The sequence below is a fragment of the Mastigoproctus giganteus genome, chromosome 1 (genome assembly GCF_048544385.1).
Source record: "Mastigoproctus giganteus isolate SK-2022 chromosome 1, ASM4854438v1, whole genome shotgun sequence".
Classification (NCBI taxonomy): Eukaryota; Metazoa; Arthropoda; class Arachnida; order Uropygi; family Thelyphonidae; genus Mastigoproctus; species Mastigoproctus giganteus.
Genome location: NC_143575.1, coordinates 275,207,470 through 275,234,792, shown reverse-complemented (window position 1 = coordinate 275,234,792; position 27,323 = coordinate 275,207,470). Strand labels below are relative to the sequence as shown.

The 27,323-nt window shown below is 41.1% G+C and overlaps 1 protein-coding gene across 2 annotated transcripts in view; it reads right to left on the bottom strand.

The window, feature by feature from the left end:
* LOC150092013 (neuroligin-4, Y-linked-like) overlaps nt 1-27,323 on the bottom strand; it is a 362,680-nt gene that overhangs the window by 19,594 nt on the left and 315,763 nt on the right. For both annotated transcript variants that reach the window (XM_090377704.1, XM_090377710.1), the window contains 2 exons: nt 14,386-14,495; nt 13,773-14,299 (listed from right to left, as the gene is read on the bottom strand). In XM_090377704.1, coding sequence (XP_090233830.1) covers nt 13,773-14,299; nt 14,386-14,495 — 637 coding nt within the window. The remainder of the gene's footprint in view (nt 1-13,772; nt 14,300-14,385; nt 14,496-27,323) is intronic.

The following is a 27,323-nucleotide window of genomic DNA, read 5'->3' as shown; positions in this document are numbered from 1 at the left end:
TGAGACCAGTGATGTCAAATTATCTGCAATAAGGCCTCTGAGGTTGGGATTATTCATACTACCAATTTTAAACACACACACCAACCGTTTATGACTGGTTGAATAATGAAATAAAATAAAATAAAATAAAATAATAGAAAAGACTGTAAAATAATATTTACAAAAAACTTTTAATCATTTACAAAAAACTAAACTATAACAAAAGTTAAATAAGTTAAAATGCTTTAAAATATAAATATAAAAGCGATAAAAAGACAATAAAAAACACTAGAGCTTTCGGAGGTGTCTTCCTCCTTCCTCATTACTGAGGAAGGAGGAAGACAGGGGAGCAGATAGAGAGATCAATGGCAGAAAAAGTACGGGTAGGCATGTGGAAGGTGTTTGTTCCAGTATTTTGAATGGAAAGGTCATTGTCATTGAGCATACGCTCTATGACCCGTCCCCTTCCATTGATGTTAGCACTACCCCACAGAGTGTTATGTCCATTAAAATCCCCGAGAAATAAGAAAGCGGGAGGCAACTGCGTTAGAAGATCATCAAGGTCTTCCTGGGAGATGTCAGTCCCAGGTGGCAAATAAATAGAGCAGACCGTTAATGAAAATCCCACTGTAAGGCGAATTGCAACAGCCTCTATGCTGGTTGTAATTAGCAAGGGCTGAACTGGGGTCTGATTACTCACAAGGATAGCCACTCCTTCATGAGCAGGACCATCCGCAATTCTATCCTTACGAAAGATTGTGATGTTATAAATGGTGGGATCATCATTTGCTTTTAGATAAGTCTCCTCCAAGCAAAAGCAAACTGGCTCGTGCTTTTGCAGGAGGGCCTTGATGTCGTCAGTATTTCGCCGGAATCCACGACAATTCCATTGTAGGAATTTAGCCATTATTTTGGCTTGGTGGGTCCATCAGGCGGCTTCCGAGGTGCTGAGGGCTTACTTTTATCAGTCTTGGCTTTATCTTTTTTGGGGAAGAATGGACGCTGTCTCCCGTGTCCATTTCTTCCTCCGCAAAGAGTTCCAAGACTGATTCATCCGGTACCTCCTTGTGCTAGACATCCATTGTTTCTGTTTTATCTGTTAGCTCTTTACCACTTGGTTTAGGTAGTGGTGGAACACTCGGAGGTACGGATATAGGAGTGGCAGCTGACTGCGTTTTTTTGGTGGGCTTTTGTGAACTCAATAAATAGCGTGCAATCGGAGTGAATGACTCTTTTGGTGGTACAGTCATCTCTGTTTGTGTACCGATAGTGCACTTCGCAGAAACCTTCTGGGCATATGAAGGTTTCCCGCTATTTATTGGTTGCATTCGTCTTCTGGCCTCTGGGTAGGAGATATTCAGCTCTGTTTTTAGTTTTTGGATCTCTTTTTCATCCTTCCACCGCTGGCATGCTCTGGAGTAGGCAGGGTGCTCTCCTTGGCAATTTATACAGATCGGTTTGGAAGCTGAACATTCCTTGCTCTCGTGATCTTTCGAACCACATCGAGCACAGGCAGGGTTACCACGACTAGCCGTTTGTGAATGGCCGTATTTTTGGCATTTAAATCACCTCAGTGGGTTTGGGATGTAAAGCCTCACTGGGCAGTTTAAATAGCCTGCCTTGATGGAACTTGGAGGCCGTGGGGTGTTAAATATTATGATGAGAACTCGGGTAGGGACGAGATTCCCATCCTTCCGCATTGATATTCTCTTGACAGCCGTCACTCCTTGGTCTTTTAGTTCAGAGCAGATCTCTTCCTAAGAGACATGAAGAAGATCCCACTCTGAAATGACTCCTCGTGAAGAGTTCAAAGTTCTGTGGGGTGTTACAATGATCGGTATTCCCCCTATGGATGTCGCATTCAGGATTCTTTCTGCTTGCTTTGTACTTGAAGCTTCAATTAAGGGATCGCCAGAACGCAGCCGTTTTACAGATTTTGGTGATCCTGCCAGCCCTTCAAACCCTTTCTGGATAAAGAAGGGTGACATCTTCCCAATTGACTGCTCTCCGCTAGATTGGAGAATGAGGAAAAGCGGTGTTGTAGATGGTGTTTTATCCTCAGTGCTGGCTCTTTTTGCAGAATTGCTCTCACTCTCATCTGATCGATTAGGTAGGGGCCTTGTTGGGGCCCCAGAAGAAGGATTTAAATTACTCATGAGAGTAAAGAAAAAATGTCTGATGCCTAAGTACCTCACCCACCACGGAGCCCTACGAGGGGACGCCCACTCGTGAACTAGCAGGTACTGCGTACACGAATGGGACGCCGAGTTCGCTTAGAACACCATACCCACGTTACCAATAAGTCTTTATCCCGTCCCAGGACCAAAGGGAGGGAGACTTATTGGAACGCAGTTGACCCTAGCAGTATAAAACCACCCGCCGATTGACCCCAGTCGAGCCGGTCCGGGACGGCCCGTCTTGTCGAAGCAGGGGCCAAAGTGGTGTATTAAGGCTGGGTCCCTCAACCACCAGGATCCCCCTTTCCGCTTCCACGGGTCGCGGCGCACGGCTGCACACGCCAGATTCCAATGGTGTAACCCTGGAACCAAGGCATGGGCGTTAGATCCCAGTGATGCTAGTCTGTAAGTCCAGCAACGTCACTGGGAGGTCCCCTCACCACGTGCAGGTGCCCACGTCGAGGGGGGCAGGAGCAGTGCCACCAGTGACCAAGCAGTTATTAAGATTAGTAGAGTGAGTTGGTATTTAATATAAATACTAAAGAAGAAAGGTAGATTCCCTTTCTGGGTTCTTACGTAAGATTTTTTAAGCAAAGAACCACTTTAAGTGAACAAAACAGAAGAAAATCGCACAACAAAAATAGAACTATATCACTTTCAAAGATCACTTTATAAGTCGCAGGGAAAAATCGCTTGTCACTATCGCTTGGCACTCGGGGCCTCTGTTGTGAGAGTTGATAGCCGTTAAGGTTTGCCCATTGTTGTATTTTATTCAGTGATATCGGAAGCTGCTTTTCAATAGATCTCATGCTTTTGGAATGACAGGAAATGGAAAGGTCATCAGCATAAAGATGACTCAACTGTGTTTGAAAGCTGTTTAGTAATGGAATCGATTCTAAGAGCAAAAAGAGTGGCACTCAGTACAGATCCCTGAGGAACACCTTATTCCTGAATGAAAGTTGCAGAGAGGTCATTTTGGTATTTTACTTGAAACGATCTAGTGTATAGAAAGTTCTGAACAAATATGGGAATGCTGCCCCGTAGACCGAGAGAATGAAGATCACTAAGTATGCCACGTCGCCAAGTGGTGTCAAAAGCCTTCTGTATATCTATAGAAACCATTACCAGATGCTCGTGTTTAACGAAAGCATTGCGAATGGCAAATTTAGCCTTGATCATGAGATCTAAGCATGATCTGTTTTGTCGAAAGCCATGTTGACTATTGCTAATTAGTTGTTGTGACTCTATGATCCAGACAAGTCTACTGTGGACAATTTTTTCAAGGATTTTGCTGAGGCAGCTTGATAGAGATATAGGTCTATAGCTATGGGGGTTGGATGGATCTTTTCCAGGGTTCAGGAACGCCAAAACAATAGAGTGGTGCCAAGAAGCTAGATAAACATTTTCTAAAAAAATACGGTTGTAAAAGACCAGGAGGAGGCGCAAAGCTTTGTCATCAAGATGTTGAAGCATGACATAATAGATCCCATCTGGTCCGGTGGCACCATTATGAGCTGTTTTAATGGCATCCAATAGTTCAGAATATTGTAGAGGTTTGTTATATGGTAGAATGAGGGCAGTTTGGAAGTTAATAGAATACTGTTCTCGACTGTTTTTAATTCGTTGGAAAGATGTAGTATAAGTTGATGTTACTGAGATCTCAGCAAAAGTATTGCCCAAAGCATTAGCTATATCCGAGGGACTAGATAAATCTCGCCCATACAGGAGAGTACTGGAAAAGGTATGGTTGTAAACTTACCAGAATACTGTCTAATTTTTTTCCAAATTAATTTGCTGTTAGTGTTTCTGTTAATTGTTGATGCAAAACGGGTCCAGGATCCTTTTTTGGCTTGCCTCTGTATGAAACGTGCTTTTGCCCTTACTTTCTTATAATTTAACAGATTGGCTGCGATTGGATATTGCGAAAACAAATCCACGCTTTATTTTTTGCTTTTTTTTTGCTTTGGTGCATTCCTCATTCCACCAATAATTATAGTGCTTACGGCCCAGTGGATTTGATAATGGTATTGTATCTTTAGCCATGTTTAAGAGATGCGACGTGATGTAATCAGTGACATCATCAATACGCTGGAGACGGATTTTTTTCTCATCGAAAGAGATTGATGACTGAAATTTTGCCCACTTTGCTCTTGTAAATTTCCATTTCCTGCAGGGTTTAGTTAAAGGAGTCTGTGGCATCAATACCTTGCATACGATTGGGAAGTGGTCACTGCCCATAGGATCGTTTATAACATACCCCTCAATGGTTGGGACCAGTACTAGAGAACAAATGGAAAGTCCTATTGCTGAAGTATGTCCAGTTGGGAGCTGAATGTGAGTGTGCGTGCCAGTATTCAGTATGGCGAGGTTTAGTCCCTCTAAATGACTTTCAACGAGTCGACCCCGTCTAATTTAGTAGCACCCCATAGTGGGTGGTGACCATTAAAGTCCCCTAATATACAGAAAGGTGGCGGTATCTGTTGTTGTTGTTGTGATGGGGGTTTAATGGCGCACAAGCTGCTGGGGCTATAGTGCGCCTATTCATAGGAAAATAATAAAACTCAAATTTTGGATAGAATCAATTTATGGCTTATTAGAGTGATGTTTTAAAATTTATGATACAATCCAATTTTTTTCAAAAAAGAGAAGAATTCATTGATGTTTGCATCGTCACCTATAATATTTTTTAATGTCTTCGGTTCCGGAAAATTTTTTAGGGAAAGGAGGATGGATATTCTGTCCTGATCATAGTGAGGGCAGTCAACGAGAATGTGTTTGACTGATAAGTGCGAGGAACAGTGTGGACAATGAGGAGGATCCTCTCCTGTAAGTAGGTGAAGGTGAGTCAGATATGTATGTCCTATCCGTGCTCGTGCAAGCACTACTTCTTCTCTTCGTACTGTTTTGATGCTAGAGCGCCAAAGCTGTGGATCCTGTTTCAACTGATAAAGTTTATTATTGCTTTGGGTGTCCCATATCTCTTTCCACATCGCAAGACATGTTGTTTGTATGATATGATTATAGTCATAGATTGGAATAGGAGCAAGGGTTAAATCATAAGTTGTTGGATTTTTGGCAGTTTTGTCAGCGAGTTCGTTCCCCTTTATCCCCGAATGGGCTGGGATCCAACAAAAGGTCACTGATTGATGACGTTCCTCAATTTTTAATAATAGGCTTCTGATTTGGTTTAATATAGGATGAACCTTATAACGAAAGTTTTGTATTGCTGTAATTGAGCTTAGAGAGTCAGTATATACAATATATTTTAGAGATGGGTAGAGATTCAGGTTTTCTAAAGCTAACTTTATTGCATGAAGTTCTGCAGAGAAGCTGCTATACTCAGGTGGAAGGGAAGCAGAAATGATTGTAGAGGGAAATACTGCTGCTGCTCCAACAGCTGAGTGTGATTTGGAGCCATCAGTATATATTGGCAATAAACTAGCATATTTCTGAATATGGCTTGCATGGAGTTGTTTCATGTTCAGTGACGGTAAAAGATTCTTTCCCCATTTTTGAAGGTAAGTATCACAAGTTAATTGTGGAGGAGGTGTCCAAGGTGGGTGTGAGCATTTCATTATGTCTAGCCTGTTGACATTAGGAATATTCCAACTCTGTGTTATTTCAATTAGTCGTAAGCCTGCCGGTCTTATTTTACTGGGTTTGTTTCTATAAAGGTTTTGCAGTGGTGGATTAAAGAGATACGGCCCAATAGGGTGCTGACAGCAGTTTTGTATTCGGGCTGCATACTTAAGAAGTAGTGTTTTCCTGCGGAGACAAAGAGGGGGCTCATGTGCTTCAATATATAAACTTTGGGTAGGGGATGTCCTGAATGCGCCAAGGGCAATCCGCAGTGCACTATGCTGTATAGGATCTAACCAGCGTAGTGTACTCTTTCGGGCAGAATCGTAGATTGGAGCACCATAATCCAAACGGGATCTGATCAATGCTCTATATAGCAGAAGCAAAGATGTACGGTCTGCTCCCCAAGACATTGCAGATAAAGCTCTCAGTATGTTCAGTTTTTTAAGGCAGGAAGTACGTAGCGATTTAATGTGTTCAAGGAAATTTAATTTTCTGTCAAGGATTAATCCCAAGAATCTGATATTGTTGGTCACTGGAATGGGAAAATTTGACATCTGAAGTTCAGGATCTGTATGCATTTTTCGTTGATTACAAAAGTGGACTGCAACAGTTTTCTGCTGAGATAGACGATAGCCATTGAGTCCTGCCCAACTTTGCACCTTATTCAAGGATAACTGCAGTTGCCGTTCAATGGATCTCATATTCTGAGAATGGCAAGAAATGGATAGATCATCCGCATAAAGATAGGTCTCAACTGTATTTGGGAGTTCTTTTGTTATAGAATCAATTTTAAGGGCGAAGAGGGTTGCACTCAATACAGAACCTTGTGGCACTCCTTCTTCCTGTAAAAATGTCTTAGAAAGAGAGTTGTGGTATCGGACTTGGAACGAACGGTTCTGAAGAAAGTTTCTGATAAATATAGGAAGGTTGCCCCTTAGACCAAGGGCATGGAGGTCGCTGAGAATGCCATGACGCCAGGTAGTGTCAAATGCCTTCTCTATGTCAATGGAAACCAAAACCAGATGTTCATTTTTTACGAAGGCATTGCGAATTGCAGACTCTGCTTTAATCATGAGATCTAAGGAGGACCTGTTCTTACGAAAGCCATGCTGTTTATTACTCATTAGGTGTTGTGTTTCGATGGTCCAAACAAGTCGATTATGAATAATTTTTTCAAGTAATTTACCGAGGCAACTGGAGAGGGAAATTGGTCGGTAATTGTTTGGCCTTGTAGGGTCTTTTCCAGGTTTCAAAAAGGCAAGAACTGTGGCATGATGCCAGGAGATGGGATAAATGTTTTCCATAAATATTCTGTTATAGTAGACCAGTAGTATTTGTAAATTTTTGTCACCAAGGTATTGTAACATGATATAAGATATGCCATCTGGCCCAGCAGCACCGTTGTGTGTCGTTTTCATGGCATGTAGGAGTTCGTGATATTGAAGAGGCTGGTTATACGGAAGGAAGACTGAGGTTCGAAAGTTTATAGCTCGTTCTTCAGTCTTGGTCTTTATTTTCTGAAAATCCGCCGAATAATTTTACACCGCTGAAACTTTAGCAAACGTTTCGCCCAAAGCATTTGCTATGTCCTCAGGAGCTGAGAGTTCCTGCCCATTCCATGAAAGAATAGGTGAGGGGGTTGTAGGGAATTTTCCAGAAATCTGTCTGATTTTCTTCCATATTAACCTGGAGTTAGTGTTTCTGTTTATGGTAGATGCAAAATGAATCCAAGAATTCTTCTTGGCTTGCCTTTGAATGAGACGTGCTTTCGCTCTTAGTTTCTTGTAATTGATTAGATTAGTCGTGGTTGGTGATCTGCGAAATATATTCCATGCTTTATTTTTTAACTTCTTTGCTTTAGTGCAGTCTTCATTCCACCAATAATTATGGTGCTGTCGGGAATGCGGATTCGACAATGGAATTGAACACTTAGCTGCAGATAGTATGTGTGAAGTGATATAATCTGTGGCTTCATCTATCGACTGTGTCCGTATATATTGCTCATCCAGGGTGACTAAAGATTTAAATTTGACCCAGTTGGCTTGAGAAAACTTCCATTTCCTGCAGGGATTGACTAATGGTGGTTGAGCAGTGAGCAGATCACAAATAATGGGAAAATGATCACTGCCCAAGGGGTCATCTAAAACAGACCATTCTATGATTGGATACAGAGTCGGGGAACATACTGATAGATCAATTGCAGAAGTTTGTCCAGTTGGCAATTGTATGTGAGTGGGTGCACCAGTATTAAGAACAGTAAGGTTTTGTTTGTCTAGAAAAGTTTCAATTAATCGGCCATGTGTATCTACTTTTGTTGATCCCCATAAGGGATTGTGGCTATTGAAATCACCCAACAGACAGACCGGGGGTGGCAATTGCATTAGCAGGTTTTCAAGATCTTGGTAAGAGAAAGTATGACTTGGTGGGAGATAGACCGATGCTAGTGTTAACGCAATCTGGGTTATCAGACGTACGGCAACAACTTCAATATCAGTTTGCAAAACAATTTGTTTGGTCGGGATCTTTGAGCTGATGAAGATGGCCACACCTCCACGGGCAGCATTTGAAGTATTACGATCTTGTCGATAGATGACATAGTTCTTAATGTTGGTGGAAATTTGTGGAGTTAGGTAGGTTTCCTGTAGACAGAAACCAACTGGAGAATAGCGGTGAATTAGGACTTGAATATCATTAAGGTTGCTACGATATCCTCTGCAATTCCACTGTAGAATATAAGGCATTATTGGTGTTTAGTAGAAGAAGCTGTATCTGACTGCTTTTTTAATGTGGTTGGCTTGTGACGTTCAGGCTTTGGTTTGTCTTTTTTGGAAAAGAATGGTCGACCGGTGTCCATTTCTTCTTCCGCATGTAATTCTAATATAGGTTCTTGTCTAGATGAGTCGAATGTATCCATAGATGTTTCTGGGATATTCTTTTTTAAATGTGAGCTCCGATTATTTGATGTAGAAGCAGTCACTGTGGGTGGAGAAGGAGATGTTGCTGGTACTGTAATTACAGTATTATTTGCCTGGTTCATCTGCTTAGGGGTATTGGATTGTTGCTGGGAGAGAACAGCCCGAGCCCAGTCAGAAATTGAAGTGTTTGTAGGTATTGTAACATCGGTTTGGGTGCCCACTGATTGATACTTTTGCGCAATACTGGCGTATGTACGCTTAGTTAAACTGGGAGCAATTACTTTCCTTGCTTCTTGAAAACTTACTTTATTTTCAATCTTATATGTCACAATTTTCTTTTCAGTTTTCCATTTCTCGCATGACCTGGAATAGGCAGGATGGTTGCCTTTACAGTTGGGGCAGGCCATTTCTTTTGCTGAGCAATCACTTTGAGTGTGTTCAGAGGACCCACAATTGGGGCAAACTTGATTTCCTCTACATGCCATTTGAGAGTGACCATACTTTTGGCACTTAAAACATCTCAAAGGATTAGGAATGTAGGGCCTAATTCGACAATGTAGATAGCCTGCTTTTATCGATGTTGGTAGATTTGGTGTATTGAAAGTGAGGATAATGTTCCTTGTAGGTGCAAGTATATTGTCTTTTTTAGTCTTAATCCTTTTGACTGCAATGACATTTTGGTCTTGAAGTTCTTGCATTATCTCCTCCTCCGTGACATTCAAAAGATCCCAGCTGGATATAATCCCTTTGGATGTATTTAGGGTAGCATGGGGAGAAACCTTTACTGGAATTCCAGCAAAGTTGGCAAGGTTTAGTAGTTTCTGCGAATGTCCATGGTTTATTGTCTCCACTAGTAGGTCGCCTGATTGCAGCCTCTTGACTGTCTTAGGCGATCCTGCCAGACTTTCCAGATGTTTTTGGATAACAAACGGAGAGAGCTTACTGAGAGGCTGATCTCCAAGAGAGTGCATTATTAGAAATGCAGGACAATTTGTCGCTGAGGAAGTGGTTTTCATCCTCTTGGGTTGCGACGTGTTATGCTCGTTGTCTAACTCTGGCCGAGAGCTTGTCGGCTCGAGAGGCGGAAAGGCATGTTGATCCATGTTTGCTCCTTTTAGTCCTTGGCAGATGAGCTTTTCTGCCAAGACTTCCGGCCCCGCCACGGGGAGGCAGGAGCAGTGCCTGGTGTGACCAAGCGTAGAGTATTAGGTGTTAGTAAAAGAAGTATGAAAAATAAAGAAAGGTAGCTTTTCTTTCTTGCTCTGTACAAGTACTTTTTGTGACAGTAGCTGATATAAAAAATAAATTTCTTAAGGACAGTAACTTAATATAACTTTAGATCGCTTTTGATAATCACTTTTTAAGTACAGAGAAAACGCTCGATCACATTCGCTTGGCACCCGGGGCCGCGGTATCTGTATGATGAGGTCTTCAAGTTCTTTAAACAGTATGTATGGTTTGGCTGCAAGTAGATTAACACAAGTGTTAATATGGAGCGTTATACGAACAGCAATAGCTTCTATTTCAGTTTGAAGTGGGATATGCTTAGTTGGGCTCTTTGAATTTATCAGAATTGCAACACCACCATGGGCAGCATTTGCTGTATTACGATCTCTTCGATAAAGGCAATAATTCTTTATCGAAGGAGAAATTTGTGAAGTTAAGTAAGTTTCATGGAGATGAAGAGCAACTGGAGAATACCGATTAATCAGATCATGGATATCATCTGTGTTGCAACGAAATCCTCTGCAGTTTCATTGCAAAATACAAGGCATTATTTGTGTTTAACTGATGGAGCTGTATCTGACTGCTTTTTGAAGTTGACTGTCTTATGACGTTCCAATTTTTGTTTGTCTTTTTTTAGGAAAACTGGCCGAGCAGTGTCTATTTCTTCTTCTTCAGCGTGTTGTTTGTTTGTTTGTTTCGGGATTTATTGGGCACATCGGCAACTATGACCATAGTGCCCCATACATATGATAATTATGCATGCCATTTCTTCTCAAATACAGAAAATGGAAAAAAGGAACCAGAAAGTATTTTTTTTTTTTTTACCCTAAAGGAGGTGATATACTTTAATCATCTTAAGAAAGTTATAAATGCTTGAGACATTTGTTTCATTGTTTAAAAGTGAGGTAAATGTAGGATCTTTTGTTGTGGCTGAAGTGCAGAGTTTCTGGCGTTGTCTTGTATATTTTGTGCATTCAACCAGAATGTGTTTCACTGAGAGCATTGTATTACAGTGATGACATTGAGGGGGTATCTCTCCTCTTAAAAGATAACCATGAGTAATATTTGTGTGTCCTATTCGCAGACGAGCCAAAATTACCTCCTGATGTCGGGGTGGAAGTGCAACCCCATAATAATCAAACAACGGAGACCTGAGAAATAAGAAATTTTGCCATTACTCAGAACAAATCGACCTACAGGTCCTGGGAACCCTGGATAAGCCCTCCGACATCCTTGAGCATCATCTAATCCTGAGGGTAGGAGATACCACTGAGGCCTATCTAGACCAGGCCGCTGTGGCGTCCCGATCCAAATATGACGAGATCGGTGATGGGCAGTCAAATTACAGCGTCTCTAAACAGTTTATCATCAATGACCGGATGACACAATGCCACTTCTACGAAGACCGAGTTAAATACCAGAAGAGTGAGTCGTATCTAGAGCAGATGGTGGCTAGCAGGATAAATAGGCTCCCGAAAACTTAAATTTCCCACCAATTAGAATTGGAACCTTCAGGGAAGCTCACATCGAAAATGTTACAGTCAGCACCTCTGACTGTAGACCTGTGGTTCGCGGGTTTTGAATTCTTCCTAGAAACTCACACACTATGACCCAAGTTTAATGATGAGGTTACCACGCCTGTCGGATGCTAAGCATGCAGTACACTGTCTGCCCTTACATTTCTAGCCCTTACATTTCTAGCCTTGTCAACATGCCTCGCCGGAAGAGTCTCCGTCAATTTTCAGGAGATATTAATCGCCACCAGATCTATTAAACTGACGCAGGAACCAACTACTTTCACTATACAGTTTAAGACTGATACCAAGAGCCACAAGGAAAAACTGTGCCTATTCGGCCGAACCATTACTGCATGCGTAGATATTGCGGCACTCAAGATCCGACTATAACTGAAAGGGTTTTGTAGTGAAAACACAGCGCTGGTCAACGCCGCGATTTCTATTCCCTTCCGACGGGTAGTTTTATTGAGGGCCGAGACCATTATCCTAATATAAAAGCCACTAGGCAGTCAGATAAGTACACTGGGGTCCCGTCCCGTTCAGGAACAAGTACCCAAGGAAGAAAATGCGTACCGCAACACAGCCGTGTCGTCCAAAGAAGCCCGAGCCCGAACGAGAAATAAGCAAACTCCAGTATAACACTGGCAAAATTGGTATGTGGACAACAGAAACGGGTAGGTATGCGACATTCCTTTAGTCTGGCTATCATTCTGCTCAAGCCCCCGTTGAAATAGCAGACAGATGACCAAGTGAGGGAATGTTATTTGCAACATTGTTTATTATCATTTTTATTGTTCTTTTCACTATTTAGCATCAAATTATTTTTAATACCATTTGATTAATATAACGTTTATAGGCCTCCCAGGCTAAAGCTAGTTTACATTTGTTAACTTGGTAGCGTGGTCCATATACCTACAGATTAATACCGTTTAATTAAATAAAATCGACCAATATAATATGATGCACGTATGATGTCTAATTGCCATATGTACAATAGCATTAACGTTGCACAACTGACAAATACCTAATACTGTAAACTCAACCAGGTATCATTATCATAATTTCAATAAGAACACAATATATCAAATCAATAGGATGATAAAAGCAATTGTATATTTCATATGAGTCTATATATATTAATCAATTTTAAAAATTTAAAAAACTGCTGACACATCGTTGTCATTTAAAATCTCAGTGAGTGTATATGGCTCAGTCAGATGGGTAAAAGCAGTAAAACGAGAATTTATAAAACTGGTACAATCACATAAAATATGTTGAATGGCTAAAATGGTGTCGCACTGCTCGCACATAGGAGGGTCAACAGACCTCAGCAAAAAGGAGTGTCAGATGACGGTGTCCTGTGCGCAGCCGGGCAAGAACAACTTCCTCTTTGCGATCCCTGCATAAGCTGGACCGCCAAAGATGGATCACAGGCTTAATCCGACATAGTTTATTTGTAGTAATCAGGCGATGCCACGAATCTTGCCATTGAGATTGTAAGTTACTACTGATCACTTGTCTGCAGTCTGTATAGGGGACTAACAGGTCAAGATTATCCATACCCAGGGAGATGATACCTTAGGTCTAGGTGGTAAAGGTCCATAATAATACTATGATGCCAGGTAGAGTCAAAAGGCTTTTCGATATCTAAGTTGACCATGACTATGTGTTGTTTCATGATGAAGCATTGAGAATACTGCACTCAGCTTGGATGAGTGTGTCGAAATGGATATGTTCTATCGAAACCATAGTGATGATCTGAGAAAAGATTCTCTGATTCCAAGGTTGTAAGCTTTGCATGAATCATTCTCTCAAAAATTTTTCCCATACAGCTTGTAAGAGATATTGGTCTATAATTTGGAACCAAGAAACGATCTTTGTATGGTTTTAACAGGGCAAGGATGAAAGAATGGTGCCAGGAAAGAGGATTAAACATTTTCTGAGAAGATCCGATTATAGTAAATCTGTAGGATACAAAAGTACTCTTCAAGTCTGTGCTTCTAGTGATCGTGCTGGCAAAAGACATCTAGGATTGGCTCTGGCATTTTGGCCTGATATAACGGAGTTATTTCTCCAAGTAAATGAAGTAGTCAAGCAAGCCCTTAAAATACTAGGATTCATTAAATTGCTATCATATTTACTTAAAGGTACAAGTTAGCAAAATTCTAACAAACAGCACTAGGTTTGCTGTTACAAGAATATGTTTGACGGTTTGAATGGAGCATATCTATTGAAATGTCACTTAATAAACTATCTGGTGAGGATGCCATATGTCTATATAGAAATTAGAATGTTCGAGTTTCAAAATAAACTAAATTTTATATAATTATTTCACTTTGTCCTGAATATTGTACAAGCACAAGGTCTTCAACTACCTTATAGTTCCTCTTCTGTAACATCGCCTCCATCTTCGTCTTGTCTCTCTGATAGTATACGCCAGCGAAAATGAGAATATTGAGGATGAGCAGAGAACAGCCGACAGCGATGGTCACACTCAGGGCAGTCGAATAAGTGCTCCTTTGCATGAACACTGCCATAGAATCTGTAAGGTTTCTTCCTTCGGCCAATCCTGACTCTGTGTTGTGCTGCTTAGACGAAATGGTGGTGACGTCTGGGGTCGTAAGAACTACTGATGGCGACAAGTTCATTCTCACTATCGATGACACGGTGGGGATGGGGCTGCTGATGGGAACCTTAGTAGGGATAACCGACGACGAGGTAGGTGAGGACAACGGCACCTGTCGGACAATACCGTCATAGGTATTGGGATTGTCGTGGTCTTCCAGCAGATGGTGCTGGGGTGCGATGCTAGACGTACCAGCCCTGTGCAATTTAGGGATGAGCTTTAGCCAGAAAGACAGTCGGTGGGCGTGGTAATGATCCCTCACTTTGGGTTTCATACCTGCAACACACATGCACACCAATTACTCTGGGAATTCTCAGAAATATAATCGAAATGAAATGAAAAGTGATTTCCCAAATACTCACCGATCAGAAGGTATTTTTGCTGAATGTCTTCGTATGGAGGCCACAAGAATTTTTCGAATTTCCCTTTCCCTTTTTCCCCAACTTCGTCGAATGGCGATATATTAGGGTCTCTGGAAGCAAAGAAACATTCAACAACTTAGTAAATGTTGAACTTACTTACAACAAATAACAGAATAAAGTAATTTTCATTAAAAAAATTAATACTTGTCGATCGAAATTATAATAAATAATTCAAGAAGTGTGAATTAATTTTAATACATGTAAGTTAATTCATCTGCTAGGTCTAATTAATTACACAATATATATAAAACCAATTCACAATGATACAGTATATTGTATTTTTAAACAATACTATCTTTCCAGGAATTCCGCATAAAATCAAATAGAAAATATTTGATCAAAAATTTGGGAATGATCTAATGAATTGTTCAAGAATTAGGAAATTCTTGAAAGATTCCCCGCCCCTCCAGAAGGGATGCCGTAGGATTCTGCTCAGGGTATTTAATATTTAATATTTGTGTTAATGAACTGTCCCTAACAAGGAAGCACTCCTCTGCCTGTTTTATCATACTCAGAGACACTAAAATATTCATAAATTCCTGTGCTTTGGATAATGATTGCCTTATCCTATCTATTTAAACTATGTTAGTAGTAACAGGATATGGTTTGAACCGAGTGTTTCTCACTACATGCGTTTGACTTGACCATGGCCTGAAGGGGTAAGGAATTTTTTTTTTTTTTCTGGCATTCTTTTGTTTTCTCTTAGTAGATGGTATAAGTTGTGATTTCACAATTAATTTTTCAATTTATTTTTACCTTTGGTCTGGTCTGGTCTTGAACTGGATTTGTGTTAAGTGGCCATTTACATTTCCTCACAGCATTGCAGTTACCCGGTTAGATTTGAGTTAGACGTAGTCTGAATGTATCGGTTGTTGTTGTTGTTGTGGGGACGGGAGGTTATTCCTTTATTGTATCGGTTGTGAGATCAAACTGAATTTTTGTGAATAATTTTAATGTTAACTATGTGGTTGGTTGGTTGTTTTGTTGTTGTTTATTGGCGCATTGCCAACGGAGATCGTAGTGCGCCAGTTCATTTGTTATATTATTTCTTGTATTAATTATGTGGTGTTGCATTGTGGGTTTTAATTAGGAAGGTTTGTTTTGGTTGTAGTTCTTGTTGTGGGGGTTTCATGGCCGTAAGCTACTTTGGCTATAATGCACCTATTCGTTTATATTAAAGGAAAAGAGAAAGAATCATACTGTCTGAAATGTCCTTAATCACAAAAGATTAAAAATTCTAGTTTGCTTCAGAAAACAGAAAAATTCAGATATATTGGCCTAGTCACCAGTCAAATTCTCTAGGGTTATTGGTTGTTGAAGGAAAACCAGCGATTGTAGGGTTCTGTCTTGTTTATAACAGGGCCAGTCAATCAGAATGTGGTTAACAGTCATATTTATATAGCAATGTGGACACTGTGGTTCTTGGGTTTAACGACACATGGCTACTTGGGCCATATTGTGTCTTTCTAATGGTAAATATGAAATAACTATATTTTATTATATATTCCTATCCGGTTTAGGAAAGTAAATAGTTTTTTTATTGGGATCATCTCCCAGAATCTGCATTAAATTTATTGATGTCTGTATATGGCTCAGTCAGATGGTTAAAAGCGGTAAAATGGATATTGCTAAAATCTGGACAGTCAACTAAAATATGTCTAATAGATAAAATTGTGCCACAGGACTCACACATAGGAGGGTGATCAGCCCTCAGCAAATATGAATGAGTCAAATGACTATGTCCTATGCGGGTCCGGGCAAGAACAACTTCCTCCTTATGATTCCTGCACAGACTAGACTGCAGCAGTTCAATTACAGGCTTTATAAGATATAATTTATTTGCAGTCTGTCTATTCCACGAGTCCTGCCATTGGGATTGTATGTTTTGGTGTATTATTTGCCTGTAGTCTGTATAGGGGACTGACAGACAACGATTATTATTGGGAATTGTTGATTTCAATGCGGTGTCAGCCAAATCATTTCCCCTAATCCCAATGTGGCTGGGAATCCAGCAGAAGCGGATATCATATTCACGTTCACGGAGGACGTGAATCTTCTGCTGAATACTAGACAGAACTGGATGAGGATTATATGTCACAGATATTAAAGCCTGTAACATGCTGAGAGAGTCGGAATATATAATGAACCGTTGGTATTGGCATTCACTAATGTGACCCAAGGCTAACTCTATAGCGTGCAGCTCTGCAGTAAATATGCTGCATTTAGACGGAATCTGCTCCGATGTACAGCTGTCTGTAAAGCCAGCAGATCCCATATATGATTCCGACTTCGAACCGTCTGTGTAGACTGACACGAAAGCGGAATATTCAGTTCGGTGTACTGAATGAAGCTGCAGGTAGACAGTTAATGGAGTGTCCGACTTTGCCCAATTTCTAAGAGACAAGTCACATGCTGGGACATGAGCATGCCAGGGTGGAAAGGGTTGCTTTGGTGTTTGGGCAACCTTGTCTACCTTGATATTAAGTTCTTTGAGTAGCTCTTGGAGACGAATACCAAAAGAACGATTGGCGGTCTTACGAGTAATGTATAAATTTCCCGATCGTGGCTCAAAAACGAATGGCCATGTAGGATGGTCTGGCAGTGATTTCGGTTATAAAGCATACTTTAAAGACAACTGCTTACGTCGTACCGATAACGGTGGTACGTTTGCTTCGACATATAAGCTCTGGAGAGGGGATGTGCGATATGCTCCAGTAGCAATACGTAGGGCCTGATGATGGACGGGGTCCAGCCGTCGAAGGACACTGTCTCTGGCTGAGGAATATACCTGGGACCCATAATCTAGTTTGGATCGCACAAGTGCATGGTAAAGCCAAAGAAGGGTCCATCGGTCTGCTCCCCAAGATGTAGAGGAGCGCGAGCGGAGATATTAAGCCCACGTGTGCACTTTGTGCGGAGTTGACGAATATGATCCAAAAAAGTCAGTTTTTTATCGAATATGAGTCCCAAGAATTTTGTGTTCGCTGCTACTGGAATAGCATTTTGTCCGAGCCTTAATTCAGGTTCAGGATGATGGTTACACTTGCGACAAAAGTTTACGCAAACGGTCTTCTCCGGCGAGAACCTGAAGCCATTAGCAAGTGCCCAGGAATTCAGACTATCAATGGCTTTCTGCAGATGTCTTACAATAACCGTCATGTTGCACGACTGACAAAAAATGCTCAAGTCATCAACATAGAGGGCACTGTTTACAGTTGGAGGAAGTTGTTCTGTGATGGAATTTATTTTGATGGCAAAAAGCGTGACACTTAATACTGATCCTTGTGGTACTCCCTCCTCTTGGCTAAAGGAGCGAGAGAGTGAGGATCCCACACGAACTTGGAACGATCGATTGGCTAAAAAGTTTTGAATAAAAAATGGCAAATGCCCTCTTAGGCCTAGGCTCTGTAAATCTTTTAAAATGCCAAATCTCCAAGTTGTGTCATACGCTTTCTCCATGTCAAAGTACATCGACACCAAGTGTTCGCGTTTTAGGAAAGCATCCCGGATGGATGCTTCCAATCTCATAAGATGGTCCAAAGTGGACCGGTTCCTTCGGAAGCCGCACTGGATTTTGGAGAGAAGGTCATTTGTTTCGAGATACCATATTAAACGAGAATTAACCATTCTCTCCAGGATTTTGCACAGACAGCTAGTCAGAGCAATAGGACAATAATTGGTGGTGACTATTGGATCCTTTCCTGGATTAGGAAAGGCAAGAACGATTGCCTTTCGCCAGGAGTCCGGAAACTGCCCTTCAGTAAAGATTCTGTTATACAGAAGGAGGAAACAATCCATAGATTTTGGTGAAAGATGTTTAATCATTTCATAATGGACGGCATCTGGTCCAACGGCACTTGCTTTGGAAAGTTGTTGTTGTTATTGGAGTTTCTGGCGCAAGGGCTACTTTGGCCATATTGCACCTACCAAAGGTAGTGAAGCTGTACGTGATAACTGCTCTGGGAGCAGTTAAAATTGATCATACATTTGAATTCGTTTTAGGTACAAAAAGAATTCGGAGAGGTTTGCATTATTATCTTTGGAAAGAGCGAGGGCTCTTTTCAGTTCCTGAATAGTGAAAGGAACTGTAATCCCCGTTGTAGGGATAAATGCTCTTAGATTTAAAGTTAAGTGCCTGTTTTTTCGATTTTATATTTCAGGACCAGGAACTCTGGGGAATATGAAGATGTTGCAGAGTTGTTAGAGAATGTTTATCCCAAGAGAATTGGCTATTGCTGTTCGATCTGCAATAGCGCATCCATTATAATCTAGGACTGAAGAAGGGTGGGATGTATATTTTCCCTTCGTTTTATCCTAGACTACCTTAGAGTTGGTAGACTGGTTAATAGATGATGTAAAACGGAACCACGATTCCTTTTGACTCTGACGGCGGATGTATCGTGCTTTGGCTCGTGCACGTTTAAAGGCTATAAGGTTGGTCGTGGTAGGATATCGGCAGAATATCCCCCACGCTTTGTTTTGAGCTTTTTTGCTGCTGTGCATTGTGATTTTCACCAAGGTTTGGGAAATGGTGGAAACCGGGCAGATGTTTTTGGAACAGCATTCGCAGCTGCTTGGACAATATTTTCTGTGATGTACTTAATTGCATCATTCATAGGCTCTTGACTGACTGTGCTAAGATCAAAATTTGCCTGACGTTGGAAGGCAGTCCAGTCAGCCTGATCAATCTTCCACCGTGGTAACCCGAAGGGAAGACATGGGCTCCCACTGTGTAATGAGGTTATCACAGGGAAGTGATCTCTTCTGTATGGATTCTCCTCCACTTCCCAAGTGAGCGAAGGGAGTAGAGAAGGGGAGCAGATAGAGAGATCAATGGCAGAAAAAGTACGGGTCGGCATGTGGAAGAGGGTGTTTGTTCCAGTATTTAGAAGGGAAAGGTCACTGTCATTCAGCATAAGCTTTTTGACTCGTCCCCTTCCGTTGATGTCAGCACTACCCCACAGGGTGTTATGTCCATTTAAATCCCCGAGAAGTAAGAAAGGGGGAGGCAACTGAGTTAGAAGATCATCAAGGTGTTCCTGGGAGATGTCAGTCCCAGGTGGCAAATAGATAGAGCAGATGGTTAATAAAAATCCCACCGTAAGGCGAATTGCAACAGCTTCTATGCTAGTTGTAATTAGCAAGGGCTGCACTGGGGTCTGTTTACCCACAAGGACAGCCACTCCCCCATGTACAGAGCCATCCGCAATTCTATTCTTTCAAAAAAATGTGATGTGGTGCATGGTGGGATCATCATTTGCCTTTAGATATGTCTCCTGCAAGCAAAAGCAAACTGGCTCGTGCTTTTGAAGGAGGGCCTTGATATCATCAATATTTCGCCGGAATCCACGACAATTCCACTGAAGGAATTTAGCCATTATTTTGGCTTGGTGGATCCATCAGGCGGCTTCCGAGGTTCTGAGGGCTTACTTTTATCAGTCTTGGATTTATCTTTTCTGGGGAAGAATGGACGCTGTCCCGTGTCCATTTCTTCCTCCGCAAAGAGTTCCAAGACTGAATCTTCGGGTACCTCCTTATGCTCGACATCCATCTTTTCTTGGGTACTAGGGGAGACTTCCCCTTTCTTATTCTTTTCTTTCCTAATTACCTTTGTTACTTGTGGAGCATTAGGAGATACCGATATAGGAGTGGCAGCTGATTGGTCATTCTGTGCAGGTTTTTGAGAACTTAAGAGATAACGCACGATGGGAGTGAAAGACTCCTTTGGAGGAATGGTCATGTCCATCTGGGTTCCGACGGAACCTCTCCCTGCTACCTTCTGGGCGTAGGTAGGTCTGTTGATATTCAGGGGTTTCACCGATTTCCTTGCCTCCTGGTATGATATGTATAGCTCTGCCTTCAGCCATTGAATCTCTTTTTCTTCTTTCCACCTCTGGCATGCTCGTGAGTAGGCCGGGTGTTCTCCCTCACAGTTAATACAGGTGGGTTTTGCGGCTCAACATGGTGTTGTTTAGTGGTCCTTTCCACTGCATCGAGTGCATGCAAGGACTCCACGGCAAGTCATTTGAGAATGTCCATACTTCTGGCATTTAAAACACCGTAAAGGGTTTGGAACGTATGGACGCACTGAACAGTTGATGTATCCAGCTTTAATCTCGTCAGGAGGTTTAGGAGAGTTAAAAGTCAGGATAACGCTCCTGGTTTTAACAATTTTTCCATCCCTTCACGCAGTGATTCTCTTGATGGCAATGACTCTCTGTGGTTTTAATTCGGAGCAGATTTCCTCTTCGGTTATGTTGAGAAGATCCCACTCCGAAATGACACCTCTTGATGAATTGAGTGTTCTGTGTGGTGTCACTGTTATAGGGATTCCACCGATTGATGTTGTTCGGAGTCGATGTTCAGATTGACTGTCATTTTTAGTTTCAATTAAAAGGTCTCCAGAATGAAGCCTCTTAACTGATTTAGGTGCACCTGCTAACCCGTCGAACCCTTTTTGAATAAAAAAGGGCGACATTTTACCAATCGGTGTTTCATTGGTAGAATGCATAATTAGAAATCTTGGAACAGGCCCGGATGATATTTCCGTTCGCTGCCTCTTTGTAGCAATAATGCTATATGAATCTTCCTCTATGCTTTCAGATAGGGACCGGGTTGGGGCCCCTGAGGAAGTAAGTTTATCAGGATTCATGTAAATTTTAAGTGGTTCAGTGCGCGGGCTCCCCACCCACCAAGGAGCCCAAAGGGACGCCCACTACCCGGCATGCAATAAATGCGCTCAGGAGTGGAACGCCAGGGCTACCCAGACACTATACCCGCACCGCCGCCGCCAGCCTGAATCCTGTCCCTCGGACTATGAGGGTAGGGGCGTGGCATTGACACGGTTGACCCTCACAGGCGAGCCTACTAGCCGATTGATCCTAGCCGGACCTTCCAAGACCACCCGTCTTTTCGAAGCTGGGCCCCTCAACCACCAGGATCCCCCTTTCCGCATTTCCACGGGTCACAGCACACAGCAAACATGCCGGATTCCATTGATGTAAGCCTGGAACCTGGGCTGTGGGGGTTAGATCCCAGTGATGCTAGTCTGGAAGTCAGCAACGTCACTGGGAGGTCCCCTCACTACATACAGGTGCCCACGTTGAGGGGCATTCCCTCTGAAGCGCAACAAGAGCTGCCCGAGGGTAGAGTAATAAAACCCAGTAAAGTGGTCAAGTGAAAATATACTGCTTTGATTTCTCCTCGCCGGCTGAGACGCAAACATACCTGGATATCGTTATGGTAAGTTTTTTTCAATAAAACAGACACTTTTTTTAAAAATAAATAAAATTTTATTTTGTAAGTAAATGCTGAATTACATCTAATGTTGCAATTACATCATTTGCCCACAAATCTTTACAATAATACTGTATTTGTTTACAATCTTTGGCATAGAAATCTGTATTCCACCAGTGATTTCTGTGTTTTCGATATGGTGTGGATTTTGGAATGGAGGCCTTAGCTGCAGTCAGAATCTGATTGTTTGTGTAAGTGTTTACATCATCAATATGTTGTCTTTCAACCTAAAATCTGTCTAAGCATATCTGGGCAGAATAGCCACCCCAGTTTGCCTTTTTAAACTGCCAAGTGGATTGTTGGTCAGGATTTGAACTTACCCCTGTTTGTAGCGAGCCAATAATCGGAAAGTGATCACTATCAAATAATTGGAAAGTGATCACTATTACCATCCATATTTCCAATCATGACCATGTCATGATTGGAAATATGGATGGTGAACAAACTGACAAGTCTATTGTGGAAGCAGATCCGGTTGCTAAGTGGATGTAGGTAGGAGATCCAGAATTTAATAAATTAAGATCATTATGCATTAATTCCTCCATCAATTTGCCTCTTATATCCATTGTGGCCGATCCCCACAATGGATGGTGTCCATTAAAGTCACCAAAAAGACAAATTGGAGTTGGGAGTTGTGCAATGAGGTTGTCAAGTTCTGAAAGCAGAAGTGGTGCAGGTGGCGGAATTTAAATAGAAACAATGGTAAATGACGTACCAACTGCTAGGCGAGCTGCCACAGCTTCTAGGGTAGTTCTCAATTGGATCGGCCTGGATGGTATGTTAGAGTTAACAAGAATAGCAACGACCCCACCTGCAGGTGATACTGAGTTCCTATCTCGTCTGTAAATGGTATAACTTGAAAATGTTGGCAAAACTTGGGGTGACAAGAATGTTTCCTGTAAGCAAACACCTATGGGATTAAATTGAGCTATTAAATCTCTTAAGTCATCAGAATGAGTGCTTAGTCCTCTGCAAATCCATTATTGTTGTTGTTGGTATGAAAGTTTCACGACACAAGGGCAACTGTGGCCAATATGTGTCTGTCAGCGTCATTACGTTCATTTTAATGATTTAGGATGGATATATCAGAGTGTATTTATTATTCCTAGATGTTTAATATATATAAAGAGCTCACTTAGGTTTGACTTGTCACCAAGTACATGAGAGAGAGTTAGAGGAACTTGCAAGTTTGCTAATGATTGGAAGGATGTGGCTCGAACGGATGAATAGGATGGACAATCAATCAGGATATGCAATTCAGTAGTATAAGGTTGGGGTTCTAACCGAGTACGGCTCTATGAATTTTGGCGTCAATTTTCGTGCGTGCTGCCGCCTCGGTCGCTTGTTTTGCCGTTTCGGTTTTGAGCGTGTGCCGGTGAGGCGAGCCAAGGTTTAGGCTTAGCTGTTGCGCCGAGGCTTAGTTGCGGAGTCGGAGGGAAAAATATTTTAGTTCTTATTTCGCCCGCTAGATGGCGCCACTTATTTTCGGCATTAAATATATAAATCTTATTTTTGCTTTACCGAGGCTCGAGCCCATGTCGTTGCTACTGGTGGTCCGGTGCTTATCCCCACGGCTACCCTTTCAGTTATAAGAATATGTGTAAATGTAGCTCTTATAGTTAAGAGTGGTGTGAGTGTGACGTAGGAAGTTGTATTTCGCCTTGTTCTGATTGGAGGGGGATATGAACCGATGTTCTGATTGGTTTGGGGGTATAAACCGACTACGGCTCTGAGTCTACCGGTGATTTTCTGGTCGGTTGATGCCGTAGAAATCGTCTGTTTTTGCCGTGTTGTTTTTCAAGCTACCGTGTTCGCAATGGATTGTGGGTTTGCGCCCGCACGCACACACACACACACACACACAAGCCCAAGCTCTTGCGCTCGCGCACGCACACACACACACACACACAAGAAAATAGAGCAGTAGACATTCTTTCCCAAGACAAAGGATTTGGCGGGAAAAACATGGACGCTGTACACATACGGGTACTTGGGGGGTCACAAAAGTTCGAGCACGACGATGACCACGACACAGCAGAAGCCCACGAAACAGTGCCGCCATCTAGCGAGTCATTCTGAAAGCTGAAATCAAAGATTTTATTTTATTTATATTTTTTTGTCTAGGCAGCTATGACTTTGCTGTTTAAATATATTTCAGTGGCTTTGCAATATGTGGCGCCATCTGTGGAAGCAATCTGAAAGCTGAAAATTAAAAGATTTTATTTAAATATTTTTTTTTTTTCCCCACATACTTCTTGAACGGAGATTGCCACATCGTAACAACCAAGAAACTGTGTCGCCATCTAGCGTGTCATTCTGAAAGTTGAAATTAAGGATTTTATTTAAATATATATATTTTTTCTCACATACGGATACTTGGTGTCACAATACTTCTTGAACGGAGATTGCCACGACATCGTAACTACCAAGAAACTGTGTCTCCATCTAGGGTGTCATTCTGAAAGCTGCAATTAAAGGTTTTATTTTTAAGTTGCTTTGATGTTTAAATTTTTTTTTGCCAAAAGTACTGAGGCTATCATAACAGTAGAAACTTCCAAGTGTCGCCAAACTGTGTCGCCATCTAGCGTGTCATTCTGAAAGCTGAAATTAAAGATTTTATTTTTAAGTTGCTTTGATGTTTAAATTTTTTTTTGCCAAAAGTACTGAGGCTATCATAACAGTAGAAACATCCAAGAAACTGTGTTGCCATCTACCGATCCATTCTGCAAGTTGAAAAGCTGAAAATTAAGTATTTTTATTTCATTTTTATGTTATGTTTTTTTTTTTGATGGTTAAATTTCTTTGTATATATTTTTACCCATAACTATTTATGATGGTTCCTCTTCAAGTTGAATTTGTATCCTGATGTTTAGAGTCTATCTTGGAAAAAAAAGCTGAAAAGTAAAATGTGTATATATTTATTTACCTTCTTCGTGATATGGTGGTGCCATCTTCAGATTCTTTCCGCAACTTTGAATTTTTTTTTTTTAAATCTATATTCGAAATCATTTCTTTCCTAAAAAAGTAACTTCTCAATTTTTAAAAAAAAGGTTATTGATTAATGGAAAATTAAAACTTAATTTCTACTTTCTAAGAAAAAAAGACAGACAATATTTTTCAAATAGATATGTTTTTATCGGTAAGTTTTACAGATGTTGTTACTAATCACAAAAAATCAACACAAAAACTTACATATGCACATTGCTTTGATCAGAACGGATACTTCGTATATTTCGTAGTGTAAGCAGTTTGAAGTTCTTCGATCATCGAAACTACAGCATTGTACAAAGCATAATCGTTGAACTCAGTAACTACACCTTCTTTCGAACACTTAGCAGAAAAAATTTTAACACTTGTAGATGGTTCAGCATTCCTAACGAAGTACGCATACACGTCGTTAAACGAAACATCGATAGAGCCAGTAAACACATCGTTCTTTATACGTTCTCTAACACAATCAAGATGTTCCAATATAACTGATTGCATTAACAGAAATGCTGGTTTTTCGTCTTCTAGACGTTGAAGAAAAGAATCTATGTCTATGATTCTATTAGATATAGCTTCAAGTTCAGAAAGGTGGAGAGTCATTCGTCGTTCTGCAGATAGCGAGAATTGTTTCCTATAGAAATCACAAACACCAACATCTGTATTGATTCGGATCCCCTGTAGTTGGATTTCATCTTTAGATCTGGCTCTTACGGAAAGCAAGATATCAGTTATTTTGTTTTTGAATTCATCCCACTGGTTTCTGGATAGCATCATGCGCGTATTAGTTGTCTCGATCGTAACATGTGGCTCGAATTCATGGCAATAAACACGAACTGTGCTACTATGGCTCAGACGTCTGTAGAAAGTTACGTTTGGTCTTCTTATATCATCAAACATTTCGTGTCTTGACATTCTGGATAAAAAAAAAAAAACTGCAACAGTGGAAAAATTTACAACCACGCTGAGAAAGTTCCAAACTGTAAATGCGGTCCAAGGGCTATAACAGCATGTGTTTAGATTCTAACCGTGTTGTTACTGGCTCATAAACTCGTGACGTGTCAGGAACAGATAGAGGCATGTCGTACAAAGGTTATATAGCCTTATATAGTTAGCGCAGGTGTTGCTCCCAAGTCTTTGTTCAGATTTAGAACGCTAAAGCAGAAGATAACTCAACTTCAAAAGGCTTCGTTTGGTCACAGCTAGACACAAGACGTACAAAGACTATATATAACTAAATGAGATACCACCCCCCAAGTATGCTCTACCGCTCCCAGAGCCTTTGTACGACATGTGCCTGTGCTACCACTCCCTAGGCTTTGTTCAAAATGTAGAGTGACAAAAAGATGTCGATCGGGAACTGGGTAGGCACATGTCATATAACTAAGGGTGATGTCAATCCCGAGTCTTTGTTTAAATTTAGAATAGTAAAAGCTAGCTCAACTTCAAAGGCGATGGTTGGGAATAAATAGAAACATGTAGTACAAAGGTTATATAACAGCTCATAGCTTTAGCTGGTATCGTTCCGAAGCCTTTGTAGTAACAAAAACAAAAGATAATTCAGCTTCAAAGATTACCTTCAAAGATGTCACACCCTTACTGATGATTAAGTATTTCGCTCTCATACCATAGTGATTTCCTATAGACTGTGACTTTCACTCTCATACCGTAGTAATTTCCTATTGGTTGTGACGTTCACATACTCTTGAATCTTAAACACAGACTGGTTGCCGTCAAGTAAAAAGGAGCATGTTAACTAATAAGTTGTTTTAGCAACAGTATTATATACGATAATTCCGATGCGCCCGTACTCACCTTCATGAACCCATCTCATTGGTTAAATTTTCACCTTTCCATACCAATCTGATTGGTTGTATTAGATTAACATTTGAACCTGTTTGAGTTTAAAAGGGCTAGTTTTTGTGTTTATTTCTTCATGTTACTCTCACGTTTTTTCCATACAATGTTGTGTACGTACAGTTTATGCTTGTGTTCAGGGTCAGTTGACACTTCTGATAAAAGTTCAGAGTGTTGTCACCCTTGGGTTTCCGACAGTGATATAGACCTTTGGGAAGTTGCTGACGGTTGTGAGTCCTTTGACTGCAACGACCCAAAATATTTTACGAAAATACGGAGTTCAACTCCCATTAGTACGAGACAGTCCTTTTGCGATTACAACAGTTCATCTCTATCACTGGATGATAGCCTTTATTCTGCAAGTTGGCATCCTTCATACGACGGCGATATATCAGAATCCAACTCCTCACGATTGACATCAGAACTGTCAACAGGATCGGCAAACGTTGATCGTGAGGCTCGGTCACCGGATATAATCGTCGTCGGGGAGTATGAAGAAGAAGAAGAAGAAGACAATGATGTTGGTCCTTGGAATCCCTATGCCGTTGACGAGAGCGGTTTTTCGACGTCTGGTGCTTCCACAGTGCCCATCATCTGGACCGATCAAAGTAACGATGGGTTGACAACAGATGATGGCTACTGCAGCGTGATTATCTAGATTAGGGAATCTTTAGTTGTAAGTATTTTGTATCTTTCTTTAGTTTTTAAGAATAAAATAGAATATTCTTTTGTAACTTTTA